This window comes from Oncorhynchus clarkii, chromosome 17 (genome assembly GCF_045791955.1).
Source record: "Oncorhynchus clarkii lewisi isolate Uvic-CL-2024 chromosome 17, UVic_Ocla_1.0, whole genome shotgun sequence".
Taxonomy (NCBI): domain Eukaryota; kingdom Metazoa; phylum Chordata; class Actinopteri; order Salmoniformes; family Salmonidae; genus Oncorhynchus; species Oncorhynchus clarkii.
Genome location: NC_092163.1, coordinates 35,061,977 through 35,086,302, shown reverse-complemented (window position 1 = coordinate 35,086,302; position 24,326 = coordinate 35,061,977). Strand labels below are relative to the sequence as shown.

Genomic DNA, 24,326 nt, shown 5'->3' with positions numbered 1-24,326 from the left:
TGGTTAGATCGGCCATGCCCTATAAAAAACACGCACAAAATTTGAGGTTGCTATTCACAAGAAGCATTGCCTGATGTGAACCATGCCTTGAACAAAATAGATCTCAGAAGACCTAATATTAAGAATTGTTGACTTGCATAAAGCTGGAAAGGGTTACAGAAGTATCTCTAAAAGTCTTGATGTTCATCAGTCCACGATAAGACAAATAGTCTATAAATGGAGAAAGTTCAGCACTGTTGCTACTCTCCCTAGGAGTGGCCGTCCTGCAAAGATGACTGCAAGAGCACAGCGCAGAATGCTCAATGAGGTTAAGAAGATTCCTAGAGTGTCAGCTAAAGACTTACAGAAATCTCTGGAGCATACTAACATCTCTGTTGACGAGTCTACGATACACAATACGTAAAACACTAAACAAGAATGGTGTTCATGGGAGGACACCACAGAAGAAGCCACTGCTGTCCAAAAAAAACTCTAAAGTTTTCAACAGTGCACCTGGACAAGTTTTAAACAAGTTTTAATGACTCCAACCTAAGTGTATGTAAACTTCTGATTTCAACTGTATGTGTGTGTTTGAAGTTGAAGTGTGTTTTGACTGCTGACCTGAGGAGCAGAAGGTCAGGCAGGGGCCAGGCCAGTGTTGTGCCATCTTGGAGGGCAGGGTCCCAGGCATGCTCCAGTAGTGGAGGTAGGTGGAGATGCGACTTGCCTGGATGGCCACCAAGTTACCTCCCACACCTGGGTGAAGGGATGGAACAGAACAATCATTGGAAATAGTTTTTTTTTTTTCAGGGATCATTTGTCGAAATGGTCTGTTACATATTTAGGCTTGAGCTCTGGCTTTAATAAATGATAGGTATTTTCAAGGTTATGAAGCATCTTTAAGGTAATTGTAGGTAGTTTTGGTTTTCTGCAACTTTTTATAGTTCCTCAAGTAGGGCTTGTTCGGCTGTAACTGTAATGGCATATATTTAAAGTGAGTTCGTGCAAAGAGAGAGCATGATCTTGTATCCATGAGATTATACTGCTTCTCTTCAAATCAGAGAAGTATTAAAAGCGTGGTAGCAAGCACAACGCTACAGGTGTTGTTGAAGACTGTATCATCCAGTCATGAAAAACTCAATATGGTCCTTATAATCTTAACAACATCCTCACTCAGAAACATGTGATGGGATGATGAATGCATATCTTATTGCCTTGGGCGCATCTCTCCGAGAGGAATACAAATATGTCTAATAGCCTTGAGCGTGTCTCGCTGTAGTTCCCTGCAATAGCTCTTAAAATTACATTCTCAACAGCCATGCTTCCACAGCCAACAGCTAAGTCTTGCATATTATTGGATGGGGTTGAGAGGAACGGAGAGAGGTGGAGAGGCAGAGAGGAGGAGAGGGAGAGAGTGATTGGAGAGGCAGGAGAAAGAGAGGAAAAGAGAGATTGTGAGGGAGGCAGAGGGAGAGCGGTGAGAGAGACAAACAGTGATGGAGGGAGAGAGAGAGAGAGAGAGAGAAAGAAACACTGAATGGCAATGCAAATGTACTTCCTGTCTTGAAATGCAGATAAAAGCGGAAACCTTTGGTATCGCTAGCTGAGGCTGGAAAATATGCAGTATAGAGGAAATTCGAAGCAGAGAGTGCATAGTTGTCATTCTAAACAGGCTGAGGTTTATGTAAACCCTATTGTTATTCCTCTCCAGCGATGGTGGCTAGCCATGGGTAACAAACATCGCCATACTAAGAGTCTTATTTACAGAAGATGTGGGAACTTCAATTACTTACCTCCTTCCCCTCTGATGTTCTGACTAGGCTGCTGAGTGGTTTAAATTAGCGTCCTTTTATTCCGTATAAGTAATGAACATCTCGGGAGGCCTCGTAGTCATGGCTTTCAAGACTCATAATGCATTTATAAGTGATATTCTTCACAATTAATGGGTATATGTCACTAATTTAAATGGTCAAAAATGGCTGTAAATATCACAGACTAGGCCTTTAGTGACATGGCACTCTTTAACTTGTGTGAAAACCAACTTATGACTAATGAAATAAATGTTGATGCCATTTAGATGCTTTGCATTAAGCCGTTGTGCTTTTGTAAACAATCACACAAATTATAGTAATTTACTGTCATACTTCAAAGACTGTTTAAATAGGACAAGATCCCACGCCCATCTATTTTGTCATACGTCATATATCTCTCTACCAAGAAAACCAGATGTTGTCTTTGAGGGAAAAGAGTACCAGATTTGACATTTAAGCTTACATAATATCTTACAGTAGTGGACAGGCTAAGGATAACAAACATATGTAAAGTAATGCTATGTTTATAACAATTTGAGACCAATTAAGCTATGGCTTCTCGACTCGAACCCATTTCCCAACATGAGCACAAATGAGATTTAATGGTGGCTTTACGAGAGACATATTTAGTAATGGTAAACAGCATTGCAAAAAGGTTAAACCCGTTTCTAGTTTTTCCCATACCCCACTGGGCACAGACGTAAGTTCAACTTCTAGTTTGTCAACAAACATGAATTCATCGTGAAATCAACAACAATGTCACCATATCATTGGATTTAGGTTAAAAGTTGTGTTCAAAAAAGACTAAATGCCCTTATGTTGACGACTTTTTGCAAATCCAATCAGTTTTCCATGTTGATTCAACCAGTATTTTCCCAGTGGGACAGCTGTTTCTCGGGTGGTTTCTTGAGGATATTTGTTAGTTAGGAGGAAGTAGGAACTATTCAACATTCAACATTGAATTACACACAGGTCCCGCCCTTTCATTTGTTTGAGGAGTAAGGTTCAGTACACTCACCGTTGATTACTGGGGTGAACACCGCCATGCCCTCAAAGTTCGGGTCGCTCACGGTCTTGTCCAGAATAAGGCCTCCGATACTGTGGTTTAAAAGGACACAATGGGACACAAACGTGACTTAACATGTCCAAAGCCGAAAGTTGTCATAATAAAGTATTTTTTAAATTATCTGCACTGATCTGAAAGGAGAGGATAGATGAAAGCGATATGGTGCATGGAAGCCTACTGAGAAGTATATTTTACTTGTCCAGTTATATCAAATCAGTTTAGATAAAGGTGAGGAAAGAGGAAGCGATTAAGTCCTTCAAGATGCACTTTAAGTGTGTATACTGCACGGTTGTCTCCTTGAAGGAAACTAGCTGGAGTCTTTTGTAGATCATTAATAGAACATTGATTGAATATTGATAGAATGTTGATTGAATAACAATAGATTGTTGAAAGCCCCAGGCCTTTACCTGCTGATGGACATGGCTACGATGACGGGCTGCCACCCAGACCTCAGGACCTCTCTAATTGGAGGAGAGCGCCGGGCAATGACCACCCACAGCGGGATGAGAACCAGGAAGAAACCACACACCAGCACAGGCAGGTACCACATCTCTGGAAGACAGGACAGGTAGCGAGTGTGTGTGAGAAAGTGAGCACATTCCACATACACGGGTATAAAATAAGAAAATGTGTATCTGGAACACACCCAATACACTGCGTTAGACATGTATCAAGCAGACCTGCAATAGCCAGCAAAACGGAATGTTATGACTATAACTACTGTTCCCTGAAGCAGGGAAACTAGGTACAACACAACTATGGGGAGTCGTACTTACGCCTGACAAGGGTAATGAAATCCGCGCCTGGCTGGAAGCCCAGCCTTCCACAGGTGATAAGCCGAGGCTCGGATTCGTTCCTTTAATTCATTTCCCCATAGTTGTGTTGTACCTCGTTTCCCTCCTTCAGGAAACAGTAGTTATAGTCATAACTTTACATTCCTTTTCAGTCGGTACTCTTGGTACAACACAACTATGGGGAAAGGAAATCCCGCCCCAAGCCGGCCCCAATGGACACCAAGTTAAATGGCCCATGGCATTTATACAGGGCTATTAAAGGCCCAGTGCACTACTTTTGTGAAAAAAATATTATTATTCATTTATTTTTGATTTTCCAGGGTGTGCTGCTGCCCTCAGCACCCCTACTTCCGGCGGCTATGCCTCATAGGGACTAGTGAGCTACAGGCAGGAATCAGCAATGAATCCCAGAAATGAGCCACCTATGGGGAGGGGTGCCTCCTTGTGGACAGAGAGCAAACCTATTACTCTCACCCTGGGTACCTTCCGCCCCTAGGCAGGTAGCCTAGGGGCGGCAGGTAGCCTAGGGGCGGCAGGTAGCCTAGGGGCGGCAGGTAGCCTAGTGGTTAGAGCATTGGGCCAGTAACCGAAAGGTTGCTAGATTAAATCCCGAGCTGACAAGACAAACATCTGTCGTTCTGCCCTTGAACAAGGCAGTTAACCCACTGTTGTGGCCGTCATTGTGAATAAGAATTTGTTCTTAACTGACTTGCCTATTTAAAGAAAGGTAGAATAAAATAAATAAATACTTTGTGCTTCCTTGAGACTGTATAGCTTGCACAAAGCCCGGGCTCTGGCGATGGCTGATGCCAGCAGCATACCACCCTGCATACCACTGCTGGCTTGCTTCTAAAGCTAAGCAGTCCCTGGATGGGAGACCAGATGCTGCTGGGAGTGGTGTTGGAGGGCCAGTAGGAGGCAGTCTTTCCTCTGGTCTAAAAAAATGTCCCAATGGCAGTGATTGGGGACACTGTCCTGTGTAGGGTGCTGTCTTTCGGATGGGACGTTAAACGGGTGTCCTGACTCTCTGAGGTCATTAAAGATCCCATGGCACTTATCGTAGGGGTGTTAACCCCGGTGTCCTGGCTAAATTCCCAATCTGGCCTTCAAACCATCACGGTCACCTAATAACCTAATTTACAATTGGCTCATTCATCCCTCTCCCCTATAACTATTCCCCAGGGTCGTTGCTGCAAATGAGAACGTGTTCTCAGTCAACTTACCTGGTAAAATAACGGATAAATAAATAAAGTACCCCGTTTGGGCTGTAACCAAATGTGTAGGTACTGTTGTCATGGTAACGTTTTTGTGGAGGGGCGCACTGGTCCCTCAGACCCGTGCTCGGGGGCTTCTTCCTTATCGGAGGTGCACGCAAGCCCCGCTTCCTCCACTCCCTCCCACTCCAGGAATTGGAAATTGGAACGAGTTGCCATAATCCTGGGGGAAAGCTAGGAAGTTTCATTCACCAGAAGTTGTTTATGCTAGCTGACTTTAGCCAGGAGATGTTTTAGTCTAAGCTAGGCTAGATAGCCTCTTTGACTGCAACAAGATCTGTTTAGAATAACCAAGTGACTTAATGCTACATATATTAAACAAGAGAGCTACCCTAGCAACTCCACGTGGGGTGGCAGGAATAGTTTGGCGAGTTAGCTAACCTGGCTAGCACGCTATGCAGCACTTGTTTAGCTAGGCTGTTCTCGGAAGTCTGCATAGGACCGGATCACTGAGGTAGGACCGGACCCATCATTGACAATTCTAGGAAGAGAGGCAAGCGGTGCTTGACCGAGGCAGACACAGGCAGCAAGGGGTACCTACCAAACCTTGCCACCCTCTCTCTTTGAGTAGCCTCCCGTAACTGGCGACAGCAACCGCGTACACCACAACCAGGCAGACAAGATATTTGCTCCAACCAGACCCAATCCATATCTGCGTCCCGCAACTCAGACTCAGCCGAGGTACAGGCACCAGGAAGAGGAAGTCACTATCAGAAACACCAAGCCACCTCAAGAATGCTACACGATTGTCAAGAGAACCTGCGCCTTGGACTTAGGGAACAGTTCCAGCCGCGGGCAAGCCACTGTTACTGACCTCATCCCCTAGTCCCGCACACAAACTGATTCAAGTGAGGGCAGCCAGAGCATGCGTTGAGACATACAAGGCAACAAATGTGAGTATCTTTATATTCATTTGGGCATGGTCGTGAACCCAAACCTGGCTTGTTATCCTGTCTTTTCGGTCGCGTCAGCGATCTTACTCTTTGCTACAGCCAGGCCAAGCAATACGAAGAAAAAGTCATTGGTTTGTGGTTAGGAAACTAGGAGAACAAATACAAAAACTCCAGCCCACAAAGCACAGGGGGTGAGCACGCACTACCACAAAATGTTCCCAAAGGGTTTGTTTTTAGTCGTGTGAATCGTTGCTGCTCACGTCGAAGTGAAGAGCAGAATAATTAAAGGAATGAATCCAAGCCTTGGGCTTGTCACCTGTGGAAGGCGGTGCTTCCAGCGAGATGCAGATTTCATTGGCCTTGTCAAGCGTAAGATTTTTTATTCACTGCAAAGGTCAACAAGATTTTTTATTGCCTGGAAAGGAAATTGTAAAATATCTACTTCATGATCATAGTCTATTCCAGCTGGGAAACAATGAGAGATCAGTTTTAAATCAACTCTTTTCTACCAAGCACTTTCCTAAAAAATCTGAAAGACCTGGGCTTCTGTCTGATTCTTTACCCTTCTCCTCAAAGTGTCCTTCGTGGACTGGTGTAAAGCATATTGTGGAAACTCCATCTAGTCTAGCCCATGCCCGTGGGGTGCTGTTGACGGAGGTGCAGTCGACAGAGGGGGTTGCTGAGGAGTATTTTTCTCCGCTCTGCTGACAAGTATTTTTCTCTTTTCATACAGGAGTAATAAAGGTAATAAAAGTTCTAATTTAGTAGGGACATTTAAAAACAAAAAATGTATTAATCAGGGGGTGCTGCAGCACCCTCGTCACTCCTACTTCCCGTGGCTATGGTCTAGTCCATGCATACATTAATCCAATACTTTTAAATCCATGAGGGGGGGAACAAGTGCCCATTTTGGGAAGAAGTGTAGGGAATCGGAACCTAGGCATATGAAAATAGCTCTACCCAGAGCCATATATTTAAAATAATAATGGCTCTGGCTCTACCTAGGCTTAGCTTAATATTGCATCCAGTCCTGGCAATCTTCAAGATGGGTCTAGTCAGTGGTAGGTGTGAAGGTTAAGATAATAAAAAAAGCCCACATTTTAAGGAAATCAGAGATTCAAACGTCCTTTTGTACTTTAACAGGTTTTTTCCCCGACAGGACAGTATGAAGTGAGGGGGACAGACAATAAAGGAGGAATGACAGGTAGGAAGGACACAGACAGCGGCCGAGCCGAGGCTGGAACATAAGCATAAGTGGTCCGGCTGTTGAGAGAATTACAGCTCGACAGGATTACGGCACATTCCAGTTATTCTATGGCGATTGATCTGACCTTTGAACCTGAAGAGGAAGCTGCTGACCCCGGCCAGCAGAGAGAGGGTGATGAGGTCACCCAGGCTGGCGGCGATGGGTGTTGCCACATTGTCAGGGTTGATGCCCACCTTCCTGGAGCCGATGATCACTCCCACCATCACTAGTCCTACCGATACAGAGAGTGGACACACATACTATGGCCTACTGTCAATCTAAAATAGAATCATCCATATCAAAGTGCATATCTAGTTTTATTTATTTATTCAAACATTTCAGCAGGACAACTCTTAAGGTTTGTCGGGTTCCTGATTGTCATCTATTGCCAAAAGATAGAAAAGATCACTCTCAATTTCCGGTATACCTAGTAAATATACAGCTGTTAAACATCGGAACAATCGAAGTGACATGGACATGGTGTAGCAATCTTCACTAATGAGCCCTGATACAATTCTCACAAAGTGGCTTAACCATGGGTGGTATATAGGATTACGCTGGTGCAATGGGTAAGGTGCTTGCCTTTCACGCTAGCAACCTGGGTTCACTTTTCCATTCCCTACAATTCTACCTAGAATTACTGGTGTCAGAGCTTGTATATCAGCTAGTGGCAAGTATACTGTTGTGCTTTTGTTACGTTGACCTACCCAAGGACAGGGCAGCTACAAAGGCTGTTGTGACACTACTGCCACATAGGACAGCAGCCTGTAGAAAGTCTACACGACCCCTGGTCAACGCACCCAACCCCACTGCGGCAACCGCAGCCAGGAAACCCACCACTGTTGCCTGGACCTATGGAGGAAGAGAGAGGGGGAATAAGAAACCGGCAGTGAGAGAAGGGGGAGAGAGAGAGAGAGAGGCAGGGAGAGGGAAAGGGAGAGAGAGGGAACAGGTGAGTCAGCAAGGGAAGGGTATGGGAGGCAGGAAAGGAAGGAGGGAGATCGAGGGGGAAAGGTTAGAGTAAGGGAGGGAAGAGGAGAGAGCAAGAGAGAGAGAGAATGAAGCATGGTACTGAGACATGTCATTGCCTTGATACAATGACACCCTCTTGTGCCCTCTGTTGGATTTACAGATAAACTCACTCCATAATAACTTGTGTGGTTGACTGTACATGATAGCCAAAGTGACAGCACTGGTTTGATAAAATGCCATTGGCTGTGTTTGCTGGACGGAGACGTCGGTGTCACCTGAATAAGAGCCAAGTTGCTACACACCATCCTCCACTGCTGCTTCGGGTCATCCATCTGCCCAGTGTTCGCCTGATAGGGAGGGAGGGAGGGGGAGTTGGAGAGGAAAAGTGGTGAGATATAACATTTCAATTAAATTAAATACAATTTTATTGGTCACATACACATATTTAGCAGATGTCATTGTGAGTGTAGCGAAATGCTTGTGTTCCTAGCTCCAACAGTGCAGTAGTATCTAGCAGTGTAGTATTATCTAAAAACGATTCACAATGATACACACATCTAAAACTAAAAGAATGGAATTAAGAAATATATAAATATTAGATAGAGCTATGTCGGCATACAGTTGATTACAGTAGAATAGCATACAGTATATATGAGAGGAGTAAAGCAGCACGTAAACATGATTTAAATATTATTAAAGGGACTAGTGTTCCATTATTAAAGTGGCCAGTGATTTCAAGTCTTTGTATATATGGCAACAGCTTCTAAATGGTTGTGTGTGTGTGTAAAATCACACGTTTTAGTTTGAGCGTTAAACATGTCGTGCCAGCATTGAGTGTGTGCATCAGTGTCTGTGTGTGCATGCGTGCCTATGAGTGTGTGTGTGGCAATGTGTGTCCACTCACTGCTGTAGACAGTCTGGATGCCAATGTCATCTCGAGGTTGCCTTTCAGTCCCACCAGGGCTGGCACCAAGATAAACACCTCTGTGATCTCCTTAAACACCTCCCAGTGCTGAATAATACACAATTAAACACTAGCTAGTACTGAAACATACTACTCTGAATAATATCCATAAATGAATAATATCCGTTAAAGTGACTATGCATATATGATAAACAGAGAGTAGCAGCAGCGTAAAAAGAGGGGTTGAGGTGGGGGGGGCACACAATACAAATAGTCTGGGTAGCCATTTGATTACCTGTTCAGGAGTCTTATGCCTTGGGGGTAAAAACTGTTGAGAAGCCTTTTTGTCCTAGACTTGGCACTCAGGTACCGCTTGCCATGTGGTAGTAGAGAGAACAGTCTATGACTGGGGTGGCTGGGGTCTTTGACAATTTTTAGGGCACCGCCTGGTGTAGAGGTCCTGGATGGCAGGCAGCTTAGCCCCGGTGATGTACTGGGCCGTACGCACTACCCTCTGTAGTGCCTTGTAGTCAAAGGCCGAGCAGTTGCCTTACTAGGCAATGAATCAATGCTCTCGATGTTGCAGCTGTAGAACCTTTTGAGGATCTCAGGAACCATGGCAAATCTTTTTAGTTTCCTGAGGGGGAATAGGCTTTGTCGTGCCCTCTTCACGACTGTCTTGGTGTGCTTGGACCATTCTAGTTTGTTGGTGATGTGGACACGAAGGAACTTGAAGCTCTCAACCTGCTCCACTACAGCCCCGTCGATGAGAATGGGGGCGTGCTTGGTCCTCCTTTTCCTTTAGTCCACAAAAATCTCCTTAGTCTTGGTTCCGTTGAGGGATAGCTTGTTATTCTGCCACCACCCGGCCAGGTCTCTGACTTCCTCCGTATAGGCTGTCTCGTCGTTGATCAGGCCTACCACTGTTGTGTCGTTTGCAAACTTAATGGTGGTGTTGGAGTCGTGCCTGGCCATGCAGTCGTGGGTGAACAGGGAGTACAGAAGTGGACTGAGCACGCACCCCTGAGGAGCGCCTGTGTTGAAGATCAGCATGGTGGATGTGTTGTTACCTACCCTTACCACCTGGGGGGAGGCCATTTGTTTTGTACACTGCTGATACTCACAGTTTTAAAAATAAATCTATGCAGAGACACTTCACCCCTACCTACAAATTACCTCAACTAACCTGTACCCCCGCACACTGACTCGGTACCGGTACCCCCTGTATATAGCCTCGCTATTGTTATGTTATTGTGTTACTTTAATTTTTATTTTTTTACTTTAGTTTATATGGTAAAAAAAAAATATTGAACTGCACTGTTGGTTAAGGGCTTGTAAGTAAGTATTTCACGGTAAGGTCTACACTTGTTGTATTCGGCACATGTGACAAATAAAGTTTGATTTGATTTGAACCTCCATGTGGGGAACCGATATGAGTGACAAGAAAAAGGGGAAAAAATAGGTCACTTTTTCAGGTCTAATGCACCCCCTTTTCATCAGAATTGTTCTAACTAAAAACAATAAACCTGCATAATATATTTTCTTTCTAGAGGAAGTCTTTACATATTTTACATCTCGGTAAGGAGTTTCGTGCTTGAAGAAGGATTTTTTTTGTAAGGTTTGATAATGTGCACTAGATTATTAGTTAGCTTGCTAGCTAACTGAGCAATGCAGTCGCACACACTTCATATTAAACAAATGGGGTGTTAAGTGAAGAACAATGCACACAACACTTAATGCTTTATCAAGCTAGCTATCTGGCCACTGTAGCTAGCAACATTGTAATTAAATCACAATGGATTAGTTTCGATGTAGCAGCTGCTTGTAGCTGGCTGCCGAGAGTCAATGCAGTATCTTTACTTTACCTACCTAGCACAACAGCTAGTTAGCGTATCATGCTAACATTAGCCAGATAGCTAAACATTTATTTGAGGCCTGTATGTGATTATGGAGAGTGAATTCAATTGTTTATTTGTGATCTTGCCATCTGGCTATTATCAACAAGGGCAAACTGTGTGCAGCTAGCTAGGTAGCTAGCTAACATTGACTGGACCATATAGCAACACACATAAACGTGCATTGCCAAACAACTCTACTTCCACCTTCTGGTTTGGGGTATCTTAACAAGGCTGGGTGGCTGACGACTTCAAGGTCTTTGCTGTGTAAACATAAGAGATTGACTGCCGACACTGTTCAGAAGTGCTAAGTACTGTGGCAGACAAACTGGTGTGTCTGAGATTTAAAGGGATCAGTGTGCCATTTGGGATGTAGCCAGTGTGCCCTTTTCTAACCCCACCGGTTCCCACCACTGGTGGGCTATTGCTGATACAAAGCAATGTAACAATGTAGGTGCCCAAACATCTGTGGAGCTGCACCTCTCTCACCTGTTTTTTTGCTTAAATGCAAGGGGATTTACAACACATTACATCATGCCCTGATACACACAAATATACTGTTTCAAAGCCTAACGATAGGTCAAGAAAAGACATGCATACATGGATATTGTTCACAGATATTACATACACACACATGCACACAAATGTACTTTACAAGACACACAAACACAAAGTTAGCCCATACTTGCACCACGTCCATGACTATGCCCGCTGCCACCATGCCCAGGCCGGCCACCAGGAAGGGCAGTAGGATCTGGGCTGCGATGAGCCAGGCACTCTCGGGCAGGTAGCCATAGGGGGAGCGGGTCAGCTTACAGGTGAAGCCTCTCAGCTTCTTCCCTTGGTAGCACAGTTCCAGCTCCAGATGGGTGACCACCATGGTCTCAGCAGGTCCCAGTTACCCCATCTCTTCATGTGAAGACGAGTAGGGGTTTAGGGAGCGACACCTGCCCCTTGTCACACTAACCTCCAGCAATCTCCACCACTAATATCTCCTCTATGGTAAACTTTATAGTTTAGTTTTGCGAGTGGAAGTTTCTTCAGAGGAGGGAGGCCTGGCTTTGACGACAACAAGAGGAGGGCAGGAAGTTCTTCCAGTCGACAGCAGCACAACGCCTTTTGAGTCACAGTTTGTTGCCTTAATGTTCTGAACGTGAAGTAAATGTAATGACAGTCTGTTGTCGTAATGTTCAAAAAGTAACAGTTCAGCTGCTGCCTAACGCTTTTCCCCAAGGTAAAGAATCCGGAGAGAGCCCAGAAAAGAAGAAGAGGGCATTTGACGAACCTCCCTCCCTCCTCTTGTCCTTCACCTGTCGCTCTCTCTTGTGCTTCTGTCTTTAGCCAACGTTACTAATATAACAAAAACATTTTTTTTTGCTAATGGTAGATGAAGCTGAAGAATGGCACGGACTGCCTTTGGCCTCTCGCACTCCTCACGCCTCGCTCTTCAGCAGGCGAGCTGCGGAGGGGCTCCGCTGGAAGCAGCCAGTGCGTTCGCCACTGCGGGGCCTGAAAAATGTCCACGTCCTCTGGGACAAGGACAACCAGAACGCTACTAACTTTTTCTCTGCCCTCCCCAGCTGCTGCTGCTCGTGATGCCTCTCCTCTTTCCTCTCCTTTTCTTCCCACTGCCCTGTGTGAGCAGCCTGGCTTCCCTGGAGCCCCTTCCTCATGTTGGGTCGGAGAGACGTGACGGTGGTTGTTTGTCGGTGTGTCGCAGAAGAGAAATGAGGTAATAAGGTGATGGTCCGTGGTTCTAAGGCTCCGAAGAAGGACTGCAGTGAGACATTGAGTGAGAACGATAAGGTGTGAGTCGCGAGGCAAAGCGTTAGAGTACCTGTACCATTGCCACCAGGGGTTTCCTGTACTCTGGTATGCAGACAGAGTTTGTTGTGATGGTGCTTCTGTGAGGAAGGGAGGGAGGGAGGGAGGGGGTGCTGCTGGCTTCTGTATGAGCAGGGCTAACAGACTGAAACGGGGTCTCTTTCTTTCTCTCTCTGTAGTTTTATTGCTCTGCTTCACTCTGTCTCTATTTCTAAATCTCTCTCTCCTTTGCTCTTTTTTTATTTTCTATCTATCTCTGCATCCCAACGACTCTTTTTCTCAACTCTGTTTTCTTTATTCTCTCTCTTCTCTCGCCCTCCTACCCTCCCTGTCCCCACTCTGTGACACATACTCTGTGACACATCCTCTGTGCCAGCAGGTGTTTCACCTCTCACAAACACGTGGCACTAGCCCGGTCTCCTCTAAAGGACATCTCCTCTCCTTTTTGATTGGTGGGTTGACCGTCTCCCCTCCATTGGCGTGGCATCTAATGGGGTTTTGGCTCTTTCTGCGTCAGTCTTTATTAGCAAGTCTGCCTCTCTCCCCTCCCCCTATCCCCCTCTCCTTCTCACTTAAATTCAGATTTTAAAAAATATTGACCGGAAAGATATTTAGTAAATATTAGCAAAACACTGGAAGTGAAGTAAAAATCAATAACTTTTTAATCATCCATGACCATGACAGAGATTTGAGTCTTGCATGCTGTTAAAGAGGGAGAGAGGAAACTGAGCCCAGCTCTTTTATCTCTCCCTTTTAAGTGATTACGCATGCACACACACAAAAATCACACACACACACACACACACACACACACACACACACACACACACACACACACACACACACACACACACACACACACACACACACACACACACACACACAGAGTGACTCAGCTGAAAGGTGTCCCTGAGACGTGATGTGTACAGTCTGCTCTCTCCTTCCTGCTCCCCCCCCACTGACACTGTGTTGCAATACGGATTGTAAACTCAGGGCTTAGAGGACTCTGGGACACAGTTATAATTGAGAGATCATGTGTTGCTTGTGCCCACAAGATAATTCTCATAGAAATATAACTACTTAATTAGTAATTCTATTTATATGATAATGCCTGCTCTGATTAGCCTGGAATAAAAAAATTAATTAAAAAAAGTTATCTAATTGTTGAGGGACACAAACAGAGATAGTCTCCCGGAAATGTCATGCAACTTCTTGTACTTCAGTCTCACAACATAAGCTTCTGAAGGATTAGTTGTGGTACAGTAAATCCAGTTCTTGAGATTTCACAAGGACACATTTAGGAGAAGGGTAGCACGAGCTTATTGGTAAGTGCCAGGAGCTTATTGGTAAATGCCAGTAAGTCCCGGTAGGGGTTTCCTCTGACAAGAAAACAACTACCAAAAAACGGCCAGAAAATGACCAGAAAATGACCAGAAAACAACTGCCAAAAAATAGTCAGAGGAAAACACAAAATCTTAACCTGAAATGTCAAAATACCAATCACTTTAGCTTCTATGGCCCCGTACACACGTAGGTTGTACAACTAACCAGTCTCACTTCACTGTAAAATAAATCCACTATGTCTGGAGATGACTGTAACATAAAACAAAACGTCAACGCCGTCACGGTTGTGTTGAGGGAACATATGTATGGGACTCCGTTCACTGGGTGAATGGCTCCAATCCGGTGTGACTCTATTTTGTTTTTTAAATGAAAGACTCCACCAAGGTTAACATTATACCGCAAGAGACCCAGTATGACCCACTGGGTGGTATCTGTAACATATTACGATTAACGAAGGAGTATTTGCCGGCGTATGTCTAATGTTATTAAGCATGGAATGTTCGACCTAAGTGTACAAAAGTGTGAATTCCGATTTGAAATGTTTTGTGTGGACCCCAGTAAGAGTAGTGGCTGCGTTAGCAGCAGCTAATGGGGATCCTAATAAAATTCAAAAATACTAAACTCATTTGACACAATGGTTGTGGCACAACTGCTATTATTGTGATACAACATAAATGTACAGTAAACACAACCATTGTGCAGTCTCCACAATGCTTGTCTAATTATTTTTCTGAAGAAAAACTTTGCTGTATCAAAAACCATTGTGCCAAATGTGCTGTACATCAGTTGTACAACTTGAGTGTGAACGTGGCCTTTTTAGACCACATAATCCTCAGTGTGTGCAGTGAAAACAAAGTTTAGGGCTCTATTGAATCTGCATCGTGGAAGTTCAGCTTTACAGCATGATTGAAATTAAACGACAATGTTCCCACTTTAGTGGAGACTGCATTCATGGTAAACGTTGCATATGTCGGTTCAATCGGAAATTACCTTTACGTTTATATTGCGGAATCTGTAACGCTTCAGCTTTACAGATTGAATAGAGCCCTTAGTCAAACGTACAAGTACACACTGGATTATTTATAGCGATGGCCTTTCGGGGTTTGTTGTTAAATGACAAAGCGACAGGTCTATGGGACTGTATATCACAGCGTAGAGACCGCATTACAAACACATTGACTGGGTTCCAGGATTGCATAATAAAATCCAAGGGAATACTGTCTGGCACTTGCTATGCAGAACTTGCCTCTGGTCTGAGGTTGAACTTGGTGACATTTTTTTAATAGGGCCTGTAGAGACAGAGACGGATGCATTGCATTTTTGTATGCTTATACATCCTACTTTATCTGACTGTGGTCCATGAACAGTTTAACCCTTCTAAACTTTTAGACGTATGCCAACGCTGCATTAAGTTTAAGCTGCGTAAAAAACTGTACACAACGTAACAGACCTCGGTCATCCCATTGTGACAAAGACTGATGTGTTAGTGACGGCGTGCCCAGCCAGGTCACCTTATCAGGTTTATCAGGATTTTCTTTTCTCATTTTGTCTGTCATAGTTGAATTGTACATATGATGAAAATTACAGGCCTCTCTCATCTTTTTAAGTGGGAGAACTTGCACAATTGGTGGCTGACTAAATACTTTTTTGCCCCACTGTAAATGTCCTTTTAAAATGTAGACAGTTTACATTAATAAAAGTAATTGTTCCAGATATTTAAAAAAAAGCTAACATAACACTTTATTTTGTGGCAGACCTTGTCTATATTTCTATTCATTCTGTCACACAAACAGAAAATCTGTAGGTGAGGAAAGATAAATGACAAGCATGAATGTTAACCATAACGACTGACACCTGTTCAATAACTGCACTACTAAAGTGTCCTTTTTATCAAACGTAATGACCTTTATCCCTAAAATATACTTACTGACCTGGACACTTAACAGAAACACAATTTCCTGTAACAAGTAGTACATTACGTTCTGTGCCCTTAGGACAGAGAAAATGTATGTTGTAGACAGGTTACATTTCAGAAAGATCAAGTTTGTCAGCGTTCTTGCACTGAGCCTGGCACGATGAGGTCGCATGATGAGGCCTCCAAGACTAAACACTCTCTCCACTGGGGCACTGCTGGCAGGCAAAGCCAACACTGTCATTGCTACCTGCTTGAGCCTTGGGAGGTCTTTTGCATGGATTCTCCAAAAATCCAAGCAATCAACTTCATTTTCATCAGAAGATACCTCAATATAGCGAAAAAAATCTCTGCTCTGACAGATTACTTTATGTCTCCTTTCTTCTTGCTGATCTTGTTGCGGAGGGCAGAGAACAGTCTAGAGGTTTTGGCAGGTGGTTGTTCTTCTTCTTCTCTACTACTGCTCTCCGTAATGGTGACTTTCCGTGCTTCAGCCAGAACAAGGTCTGAAAAAATGTAATTAAATGATGTATATAATCAAGAATAACAGTATATGAAGAAAAGCAATACATTATTATTTGATTGCAAGTGACATATAAAACGTTGCAGGTTGCAATGCATTGTACCTACCAATCAGACTCCTTCAATTCAGCTTTATCCTCATGTGGTATGAGGACATTATAATCAAGCCAGAACAGGCAGAAAGATGGGTCCAGCAGTGCAGCCATTATGTATACATTGTCACCAAATGGAAGTTTTGTTGCCTGTTCATCCGAGTGCTCCATTCTGACATTCACAAACACCCCCTGGAATCGGCGTCTGAGTGACTGCTGCAGTGCTTTTACGAGACTGACTAGGTGACAACTTGTGCTCAGTATACTTTGCATATGATAGTTGAGTGACAGTACACAAGGAAGGGCAGCACTGAGAGTCACCACAGGGTCCAAAATGTCCACTAGCTCCAATAGCTGGCTCCATTCCCTTGGTGATAAACAGAGTTCCTTGTGTCCTTGGGAGGATGGAATTCCATCTGGTAGACACATCAGCAGGGATACAACGATTGGCTCCGAACTCAGCTTCAAATGCTTCTTTCAGACCACAGGTAGTATGTAGTAAGTTGCAAAGTTTAGTTACCTTAGCCAGCAGGCTGTTTATGATTGGTTTCCTTTAGTCCATCTCTAATCACTAGTTGTAATGAATGGGCAAAGAACTGTAAGCGCTGTTGCCTGCAGTTGGTTCGGATAGCTTCTACATCAGCATTGTACTCTTCACCAAATTATTCCCATAGGCTGGAGTTTATCCACATCATCATCATCATCATCATGATCATTGCTTACTTTGGGGAAACAAACTGTGAAGGCCTTTTTCATATTTGCAGCGTGATCACATATGATATAAATCTAATTTATGTTTTATGCCAAAATGATCACATATTACTTCAAATGTATTACTGATTCTTTCCCCAGTGTGTGACCCTGTGAATCTATCACAGCTCAACGGAACTGACTCCAGTCTGGGAGTTTTTTTCTCTCTGCCATAGCCATGTAATGGGCCGTTACTCCCACGAAGCCCCTCATGATCATGTCAGTCCATATATCTACAGTGACAGACACTGATTCTGTCTTCTCTAGGGCAGTGTTAAGTGTTAAGTCATGCAGGCACCTGGTCAACGTGGGCCTACTTACTGGTCTATATTTGTCATTTACCATGGACAGGAAATGCCTAAAGTGAGGGTTGTCACCTAAGGACATAGGCAGTTGGCAGGAAATGATCAGGTCTTGCAGTATAGCCTCTGTTATGGCCTTCTGCCTGGGGTGGCCCTGGCTGTACAGATGGACACCTGTGGTGGTCAAGAATGAGTCAATGCTGCTCTGTCTTTCTGTCCCTGCGCTGGCCACCTTTGCAGAATTCAGTGAACCTGCAGAGGAACAAAATGATGGATAGTTGTTGCTGACTTGAGATGGAAGAACAAGGACACAAGCAAAATACATACAGTTGAAGTCGGATGTTTACATACTACAACCTAAGTGTCATTAGAACTCGTTTATCAACCATTCTACAAATTTATTTTTAAGAAACTATAGTTTTGGCAAGTCGGTTAGGACATCTACTTTATGCATGACACAAGTAATTCTTCCAACAATTATTTACAGACAGGTTTCACTTATAATTCACTGTATCACAATTACAGTGGGTCAGACGTTTACATACACTGAGTTGACTGTGCCTTTAAACAGCTTGGAAAATTCAAGAAAATTATGTCATGTCTTTAGAAGCTTCTGATAGGCTAACTGACATCATTTCAGTCAATTGGAGGTGTACCTGAGGATGTATTTCAAGGCCTACCTTCAATCTCAGTGCCTCTTTGCTTGACATCATGGGAAAATCAAAAGAAATCAGCCAAGGCCTTAGAAAGAAATTGTAGACCTCCAAAAGTCTGGTTCATCCTTGGGAGCAATTTCCAAATGCCTGAAGGTACCACGTTCATCTGTTACAAACAATAGTACGCAAGTATAAACGCCATGGGACCACGCAGCCGTCATACCGCTCAGGAAGGAGGCGCGGTCTGTCTCCTAGAGATGAACGCACTTTAGTGCGAAAAGTGCAAATCAATCTCAGAACTACAGCAAAGAATCTTGTGAAGATGCTGGAGGAAACGGGTACAAAAGTATCTATATCCACAGTAAAACCAGTCCTATATTGACATAACCTGAAAGGCTGCTCAGCAAGGAAGAAGTCCCTGCTCCAAATCTGCCATAAAAAAGCCAGACTACAGTTTGCAACTGCACATGGGGACAAAGATTGTACTTTTTTGGAGAAATATCCGCTGGTCAGATTAAACAAAAATAGAACTGTTTGGCCATAATGACCATCGTTATGTTTGGAGGAAAAAGGGGGAGGCTTGCAAGCCGAAGAACACCATCCCAACCGTGAAGCACGGGGGTGGCAGCATGTTGTGGGGGTGCCTTGCTGCAGAAGGGACTGGTGCACTTAACAAAATAGATGGCATCATGAGGTTGGAAAATGATGTGGATATATTGAAGCAACATCTCAAGACATCAGTCAGGAAGTTAAAGTTTGGTCGTTAATTGGTCTTCCAAATGGACAATGACCCCAAGCATACTTCCAAAGTTGTGGCAAAATGGCTTAAGGACAATAACGTCAAGGTATTGGAGTGGACATCACAAAGCCCTGACCTCAATCATATAGAACATTTGTGGGCAGAACTGAAAAAGTGTGTGGAGGCCTACAAACATGGAGGCCTACAAACCTGACTCAGTTACACCAGCTCTGTCAGGAGGAATGGGCCAAAATTCACTCAACTTATTGTGGGAAGCTTGTGGAAGGCTACCCAAAACATTTGACCCAAGTTAAACCATTTAAAGGCAATGCTACTGAATACTAATTGAGTGTATGTAAACTTCTGACCCACTGGGAATGTGATGAAAGAAATAAAAGCTGAAAGAAATAATTCTCTCTACTATTATTCTGACACTTCACATTCTTAAAATAAAGTGGTGATCCTAACTGACCAAAGACAGGGAATTTTTACTACGATTAAATGTCAGGAATTGTGAATAACTGAGTTTAAATGTATTTGACTAAGGTGTATGTAAACTTCCGACTTCAACTGTAAACAGTGCACACATATTCATTCGAAAAGAAGCATGCAGTTCAGCATGTCTGCATGCACTGCAGTTTATTAGGTTTATTCCAAACAGTCCAAAGTCATACCATTAGCATACCCTGAATCAGGACTGAACTGTATTCATAAATGGTGTACAGTACTAGGACAGAAAGGTTATTGGCTATATGGAACTACCAGAATCTTAACCAATAGCCAGCGTGCAGCCCAAGTTCCAGTCTGGAAAGTGTTTTTGGAAGAAATAGCCATTTGAGAGTCATGTCTGTCTCTTCTTACATGTGAACCAAAAATATAGGTTGAAAAACGTCAGCGTATTGTCAACCTTTGTTTCCACTCCGGACAACAGGCGGCGGTAGTGCGGTATTGTGTTGTCGTGCACGCACTGTAAAAAAGTATAGCGAGCAGTGTTTACTTCCTGGCAGGCACATTTAACAAGAAGGGTTTCAAAAAAGCTTTAAATTGAAATAAATTGATAATAAAATACTAGTGACAGTGCATTCCCAACATGTCAAAAATACAATTGCTCAATGTGTTTCTGCGTGAGCGATTGATCGCGGCTGCTGTAGAGATATTTGGAGTAGTTGAAAATACGATAGTAGAGTATCAAGAAGAAGTCTCCCGTTCGAAGGAGGAGAACAAACGGTTACAGAACATGTTGGATTTGGTCATGAAACCACAAATAAAGTTACATAGAGCAGGTTTGTAACGACTACTACTTCAACTTAGTGTTTGACTGGCTTGTATCCTACCTTACTTGACGTTCCGCGCACTGCAAGCTCACAGTGTTTGTCACTTCTCTTGTCACCTGTTAATCAACTTGCTGGAACCCAATATCTGTGGACAGTTTTGTGTTCGAGACCACCTAAAGCGAGAACGATTCAAGGCCGGAGCGAATCGAGTCCATACCAAGACCGGGTGGGGACGAGAGGGCTGAGACCGAGTCAAGACCGAGACCAGAAAAATGCGAGGCCAATTAATGACCATGACTGTAATTTTGTAAAATCGTCACCATAATAAGAGTTCAACATGTTTAGTATTTATGTTAATATTTCAGAAGAACATATGGGTTCTTTAAACACTAAGAATGGTGAAAAAATGCATGCTGAGGGCAAAAAGAGCCACTCTACAAATGTTTACTAACCCAAACACAGTAGGGAACAATGAGGGCCTGCTCTGCTTTCAGAGAAAGGCTAAGGATTTATAAAATTATTATTATTATTATCAATTATGTTTTTTGAATCTTTTCAGTTTGTTAGAAAGGAAAGGGTTAACCGACGAGAAAAAAGTTTGAATCAGGATTTTTCTTTGGTGGTCTCTGGGGGAGATAAATTTAGCTAACTAAGTCAGCTAGGCCAATGTAGCTGACTTGCCTAGTTATGGATGCCACCTTTCCAACATGTCAAATTGTAAAATTTCAGCCCTGCTAGAGCTGCCCCGGTCAATTGTGCTCTCATTGTGAACTGGAAACGTCTAGAAGCAACAACATCTCAGCTGTGAAGTGGTAGGTCACAAGCGCACCGAATGGGACCGCTGAAGTGCGAAGCACATAAACGTTGCAACACTCACCACCAAGTTCCAAACTGCTTCTGGAAGCAACGTCAGCACAAGAACTGTTCGTCGGGAGCTTCATGAAGTGGGTTACCATGCCATGGCCGAAAAGCCAAACACAAGCCTAAGATCAGTGGTGTTAAACTTGCCGCCATTGGACTCTGGAGTGATGAATCGCGCTTCACCATCTGGCAGTCCGATGGACGAATCTGTGTTTGTTGGATGCCAGGAAAATGCTACCTGTCCCAATGCATAATGCCAACTGTAAAGTTTGGTGGAGGAGGAATAATGGTCTGGGGCTGTTTTTCATGGTTTGGACTAGGCCTTTTAGTTCCAGTGAAGGCAAATCTTAATGCTACAGCATACAAGGACATTCTAGACGATTCTGTGCCTCCAACGATTCTGTGAGCGCGCAACTTTACAACAATTTCAATTTTTCAATGAAAGTAAAAGACAGTAATGTTACCAGTAAACTATGAATCCCAGTTTTCAATAGGGGGAAATATATAAATGTTTAAAGAAAGGAGTGTGTGATATATTGTATTTGGCCTGACAAAGTGCTTTTATGCGCTAACTGAATTGAAGCTGATCATTTAGATTTTTTTTACTCCGCTAGTCTTAGTAAGATATATTAATACGGCTCTCTGTTGACTAACATTTATTTGCCTTTCCTTCCCTCCAGAACCTAGGCATCATGTCTCAGAAGAGGAAATGAAGGGCCTCAGTCTGCGGAAAGAAAGCTCAGAGCCCGCACAAAGTACAGTGGAACAGGACTTCAGGACGAGACTGGTAGAAGAGCAACTGCAAGGGCCTGAGTCTCATAGTCATAACATAGAGTTTGTATTCACTCCTCCTTGTGTGAAAAGTGGGTTTGACCAGGACCCTTGGCCCTCGCACCTTTTTAAAACCCAGATTGTGGAGGACAATGAGATTAATAATCTGTCGAGTACCCTAGTGGAACACATGAAAACAGAACCTGATGGAGAGGGCTACGGAGTACCAACGAGTGACCCACAGTTCTTGTTTACAGTAAACGCACACTGTTCTGCAGCTCCGAGTGAAAACATGAGCCCTCTGCAACGGAAAACAAAGAGAGGACGACCATTTAGGCATATAGGAACACTGTCTGAATTTATGAAGAGACGCGCTTCATACGAGCGATTTCGATGCCATGTCTGTGGAAAGGGGTTCCCAGCCAGGAAGGGTCTGGGAGACCACATGACGACTCATACAGGGGAGAGACCACACAGCTGTCACCTTTGTGGGAAAGGTTTCAAAGTGAAGAGTCATCTGAACGAGCATATCAGAGTTCACACAGGAGAGAAACCGTTTGTCTGCCCAGTCTGCGGGAAAGCGTTCAGGCAGGACGCTCATATGAAAGGACATTTGAGGAGGACTCACAAGGAGAACCCATACCGATGCCATGACTGTGGCGAAAGCTTCAGTCAGATGGGAGAGCTGCAAGTGCATAGGACAGTGGCCTGTGGTCCGATTGTCCTGGGCCTTTGACGTTACTGTCCTTTCCCTGATGCCTTTGGTGACACAGACGTTTTAGTCTGGCAGTCATGATAATGGGACAATTGAAATGTGTTATTAAAGGAAAAAAGGAAGCATAATCTGTCCACAGAGTAAGAAAAGTTTGAGGGCGAAGCTCCTATCTTAGCCAAAATTCATAAATGGGAGGGCATTTCTAGAAAGCATGTAGCCAATGTGGTTGGTTGTCTGTACAGTGCTGTGGAAAAGTATTTGACCCATTTCCAATTTTCTCTACTTCTACATATTTTGGATACTGAATGTTATCAGATCTTCAACCAAAATCTGATATTAGATGACAGGAACCTGAGTGAACAATTTTATATATATATATATATACACACACACAAACACACACACACACACACACACACACACACACACACAAATTATATATATACATATATACACATAAATATATATATATATACACACATACATAAAAGTATGTGGACACCCTTTCAAATGAGTGGATTCGGCTATTTCAGCCACACCTGTTGCTGACAGGTGTATAAAATCCCATACTGAAGAGCACAGTGACTTTCAACGTGGGCACCGTCATAGCTGCCCTGTAAGTGCTGTTCTTGTGAAGTGGCAACGGAGCAACAATGGCTCAGCCGCAAAGTGGTAGGCCACGCAACCTCACAGAACGGGGCCACCGAGTGTTGAAGTGTGTAAAAAAAAAAAAAAAATGCCTGTCCTTGGTTGCAACACTCACTACTGAGTTCCAAACTGTTTCTGGAAAAAAATGTCGGCATAAGAACCGTTCGTCGAGCCTAAGATCACCATGCGCAATGCCAATCGTCGCCTGGAGTGGGGTAAAGCTCGCCGCCATTGAACTCTGGAGCAGTGGAAATGCATTCTTTGGAGTGATAAATCACACTTCACCATCTGGCAGTCCAATGGACAAATCTTGGTTTGGCAGATGCCAGGAGAACGCTACCTTCCCCAATGCATAGTACCAGCTGTGAAGTGTGGTGTAGGAGGAATAGTGGTCTGGAGCTGTTTTTCATGGTTCGGACTAGGCCTCTTAGTTCCAGTGAAGGGAAATCTCAACGCTACAGCATCCAGTAACATTCTATATGATTCTGTGCCTCCAACTTTGCGGCAACAGTTTGGGGAAGGCCCTTTCCTGTTTCAGCATGGCAATGCCCCCGTGCGCAAAGCAAGGTCCATACAGAAATGGTTTGTCGACATGGTGTGGAAGAACTTGACTGGCCTGCACAGAGCCCTGACCTCAACCCCATCGAACACCTTTGGGATGAATTGGAACACCGACTGCGAGCCAGGCCTAATCGCCAAACATCAGTGCCCGACCTCACAAATGCTCTTGTGGCTAAATGGAAGCAAGTCCCTGCAGCAATGTTCCAACATCTAGTGGAAAGCCTTCTCAGAAGAGTGGAGGCTGTTGTAGCAGCAAATGTCCATGATTTTGGAATGAGATGTTCGACGTGCAGGTGTCCACATACATAACTTTATGAAATACACTACATGGCACAAATGTAACACCCAATGCTCCTGTGTGAGAAAGTAATTGACCCCTTACACTCAATAACTCACCTTTAACTGCAATGACTCCAACCAAATGCTTCCTGTTAGTTGATCGGTCTCTAGCGTCGCTGTGGAGGAGTTTTGGCCCACTCTTCCATGCAGAACTGCTTTAACTCGGTGACATTTGTGGATTT

At 43.8% G+C, this 24,326-nt stretch overlaps 2 protein-coding genes across 2 annotated transcripts in view; one reads left to right on the top strand and one right to left on the bottom strand.

Annotated features, from left to right (window-relative positions):
- The window catches only part of LOC139370739 (solute carrier family 41 member 1-like), a 30,457-nt gene extending 11,968 nt beyond the window's left edge, over positions 1 to 18,489 (bottom strand). The window contains exons 1-10 of the mRNA XM_071110406.1: positions 18,261 to 18,489; positions 16,541 to 17,832; positions 11,520 to 11,743; positions 8,940 to 9,047; positions 8,311 to 8,382; positions 7,771 to 7,915; positions 7,149 to 7,295; positions 3,264 to 3,408; positions 2,809 to 2,888; positions 601 to 735 (exon numbers count right to left, since the gene is read on the bottom strand). Coding sequence (XP_070966507.1) covers positions 601 to 735; positions 2,809 to 2,888; positions 3,264 to 3,408; positions 7,149 to 7,295; positions 7,771 to 7,915; positions 8,311 to 8,382; positions 8,940 to 9,047; positions 11,520 to 11,714 — 1,027 coding nt within the window. The 5' untranslated portion in view covers positions 11,715 to 11,743; positions 16,541 to 17,832; positions 18,261 to 18,489. The remainder of the gene's footprint in view (positions 1 to 600; positions 736 to 2,808; positions 2,889 to 3,263; positions 3,409 to 7,148; positions 7,296 to 7,770; positions 7,916 to 8,310; positions 8,383 to 8,939; positions 9,048 to 11,519; positions 11,744 to 16,540; positions 17,833 to 18,260) is intronic.
- Positions 18,490 to 19,970: 1,481 nt separating this feature from the next.
- LOC139370740 (zinc finger protein 436-like) lies at positions 19,971 to 22,969 on the top strand. The gene is made up of 2 exons (XM_071110407.1): positions 19,971 to 20,258; positions 21,791 to 22,969. Exons 1-2 carry the CDS (start codon positions 20,066 to 20,068, stop codon positions 22,615 to 22,617), a joined length of 1,020 nt encoding a protein of 339 aa, XP_070966508.1. The 5' UTR covers positions 19,971 to 20,065; the 3' UTR covers positions 22,618 to 22,969.
- Positions 22,970 to 24,326: the final 1,357 nt, after the last annotated feature.

Excerpts from the sequence above, each read along its gene's own strand:
- LOC139370740 (XM_071110407.1), top strand. The coding sequence starts at position 20,066 with ATGTCAAAAATACAATTGCTCAATGTGTTTCTGCGTGAGCGATTGATC. Across the intron at positions 20,259-21,790 it reads AATAAAGTTACATAGAGCAG|AACCTAGGCATCATGTCTCA; the intron begins GTTTGTAACGAC and ends CCTTCCCTCCAG.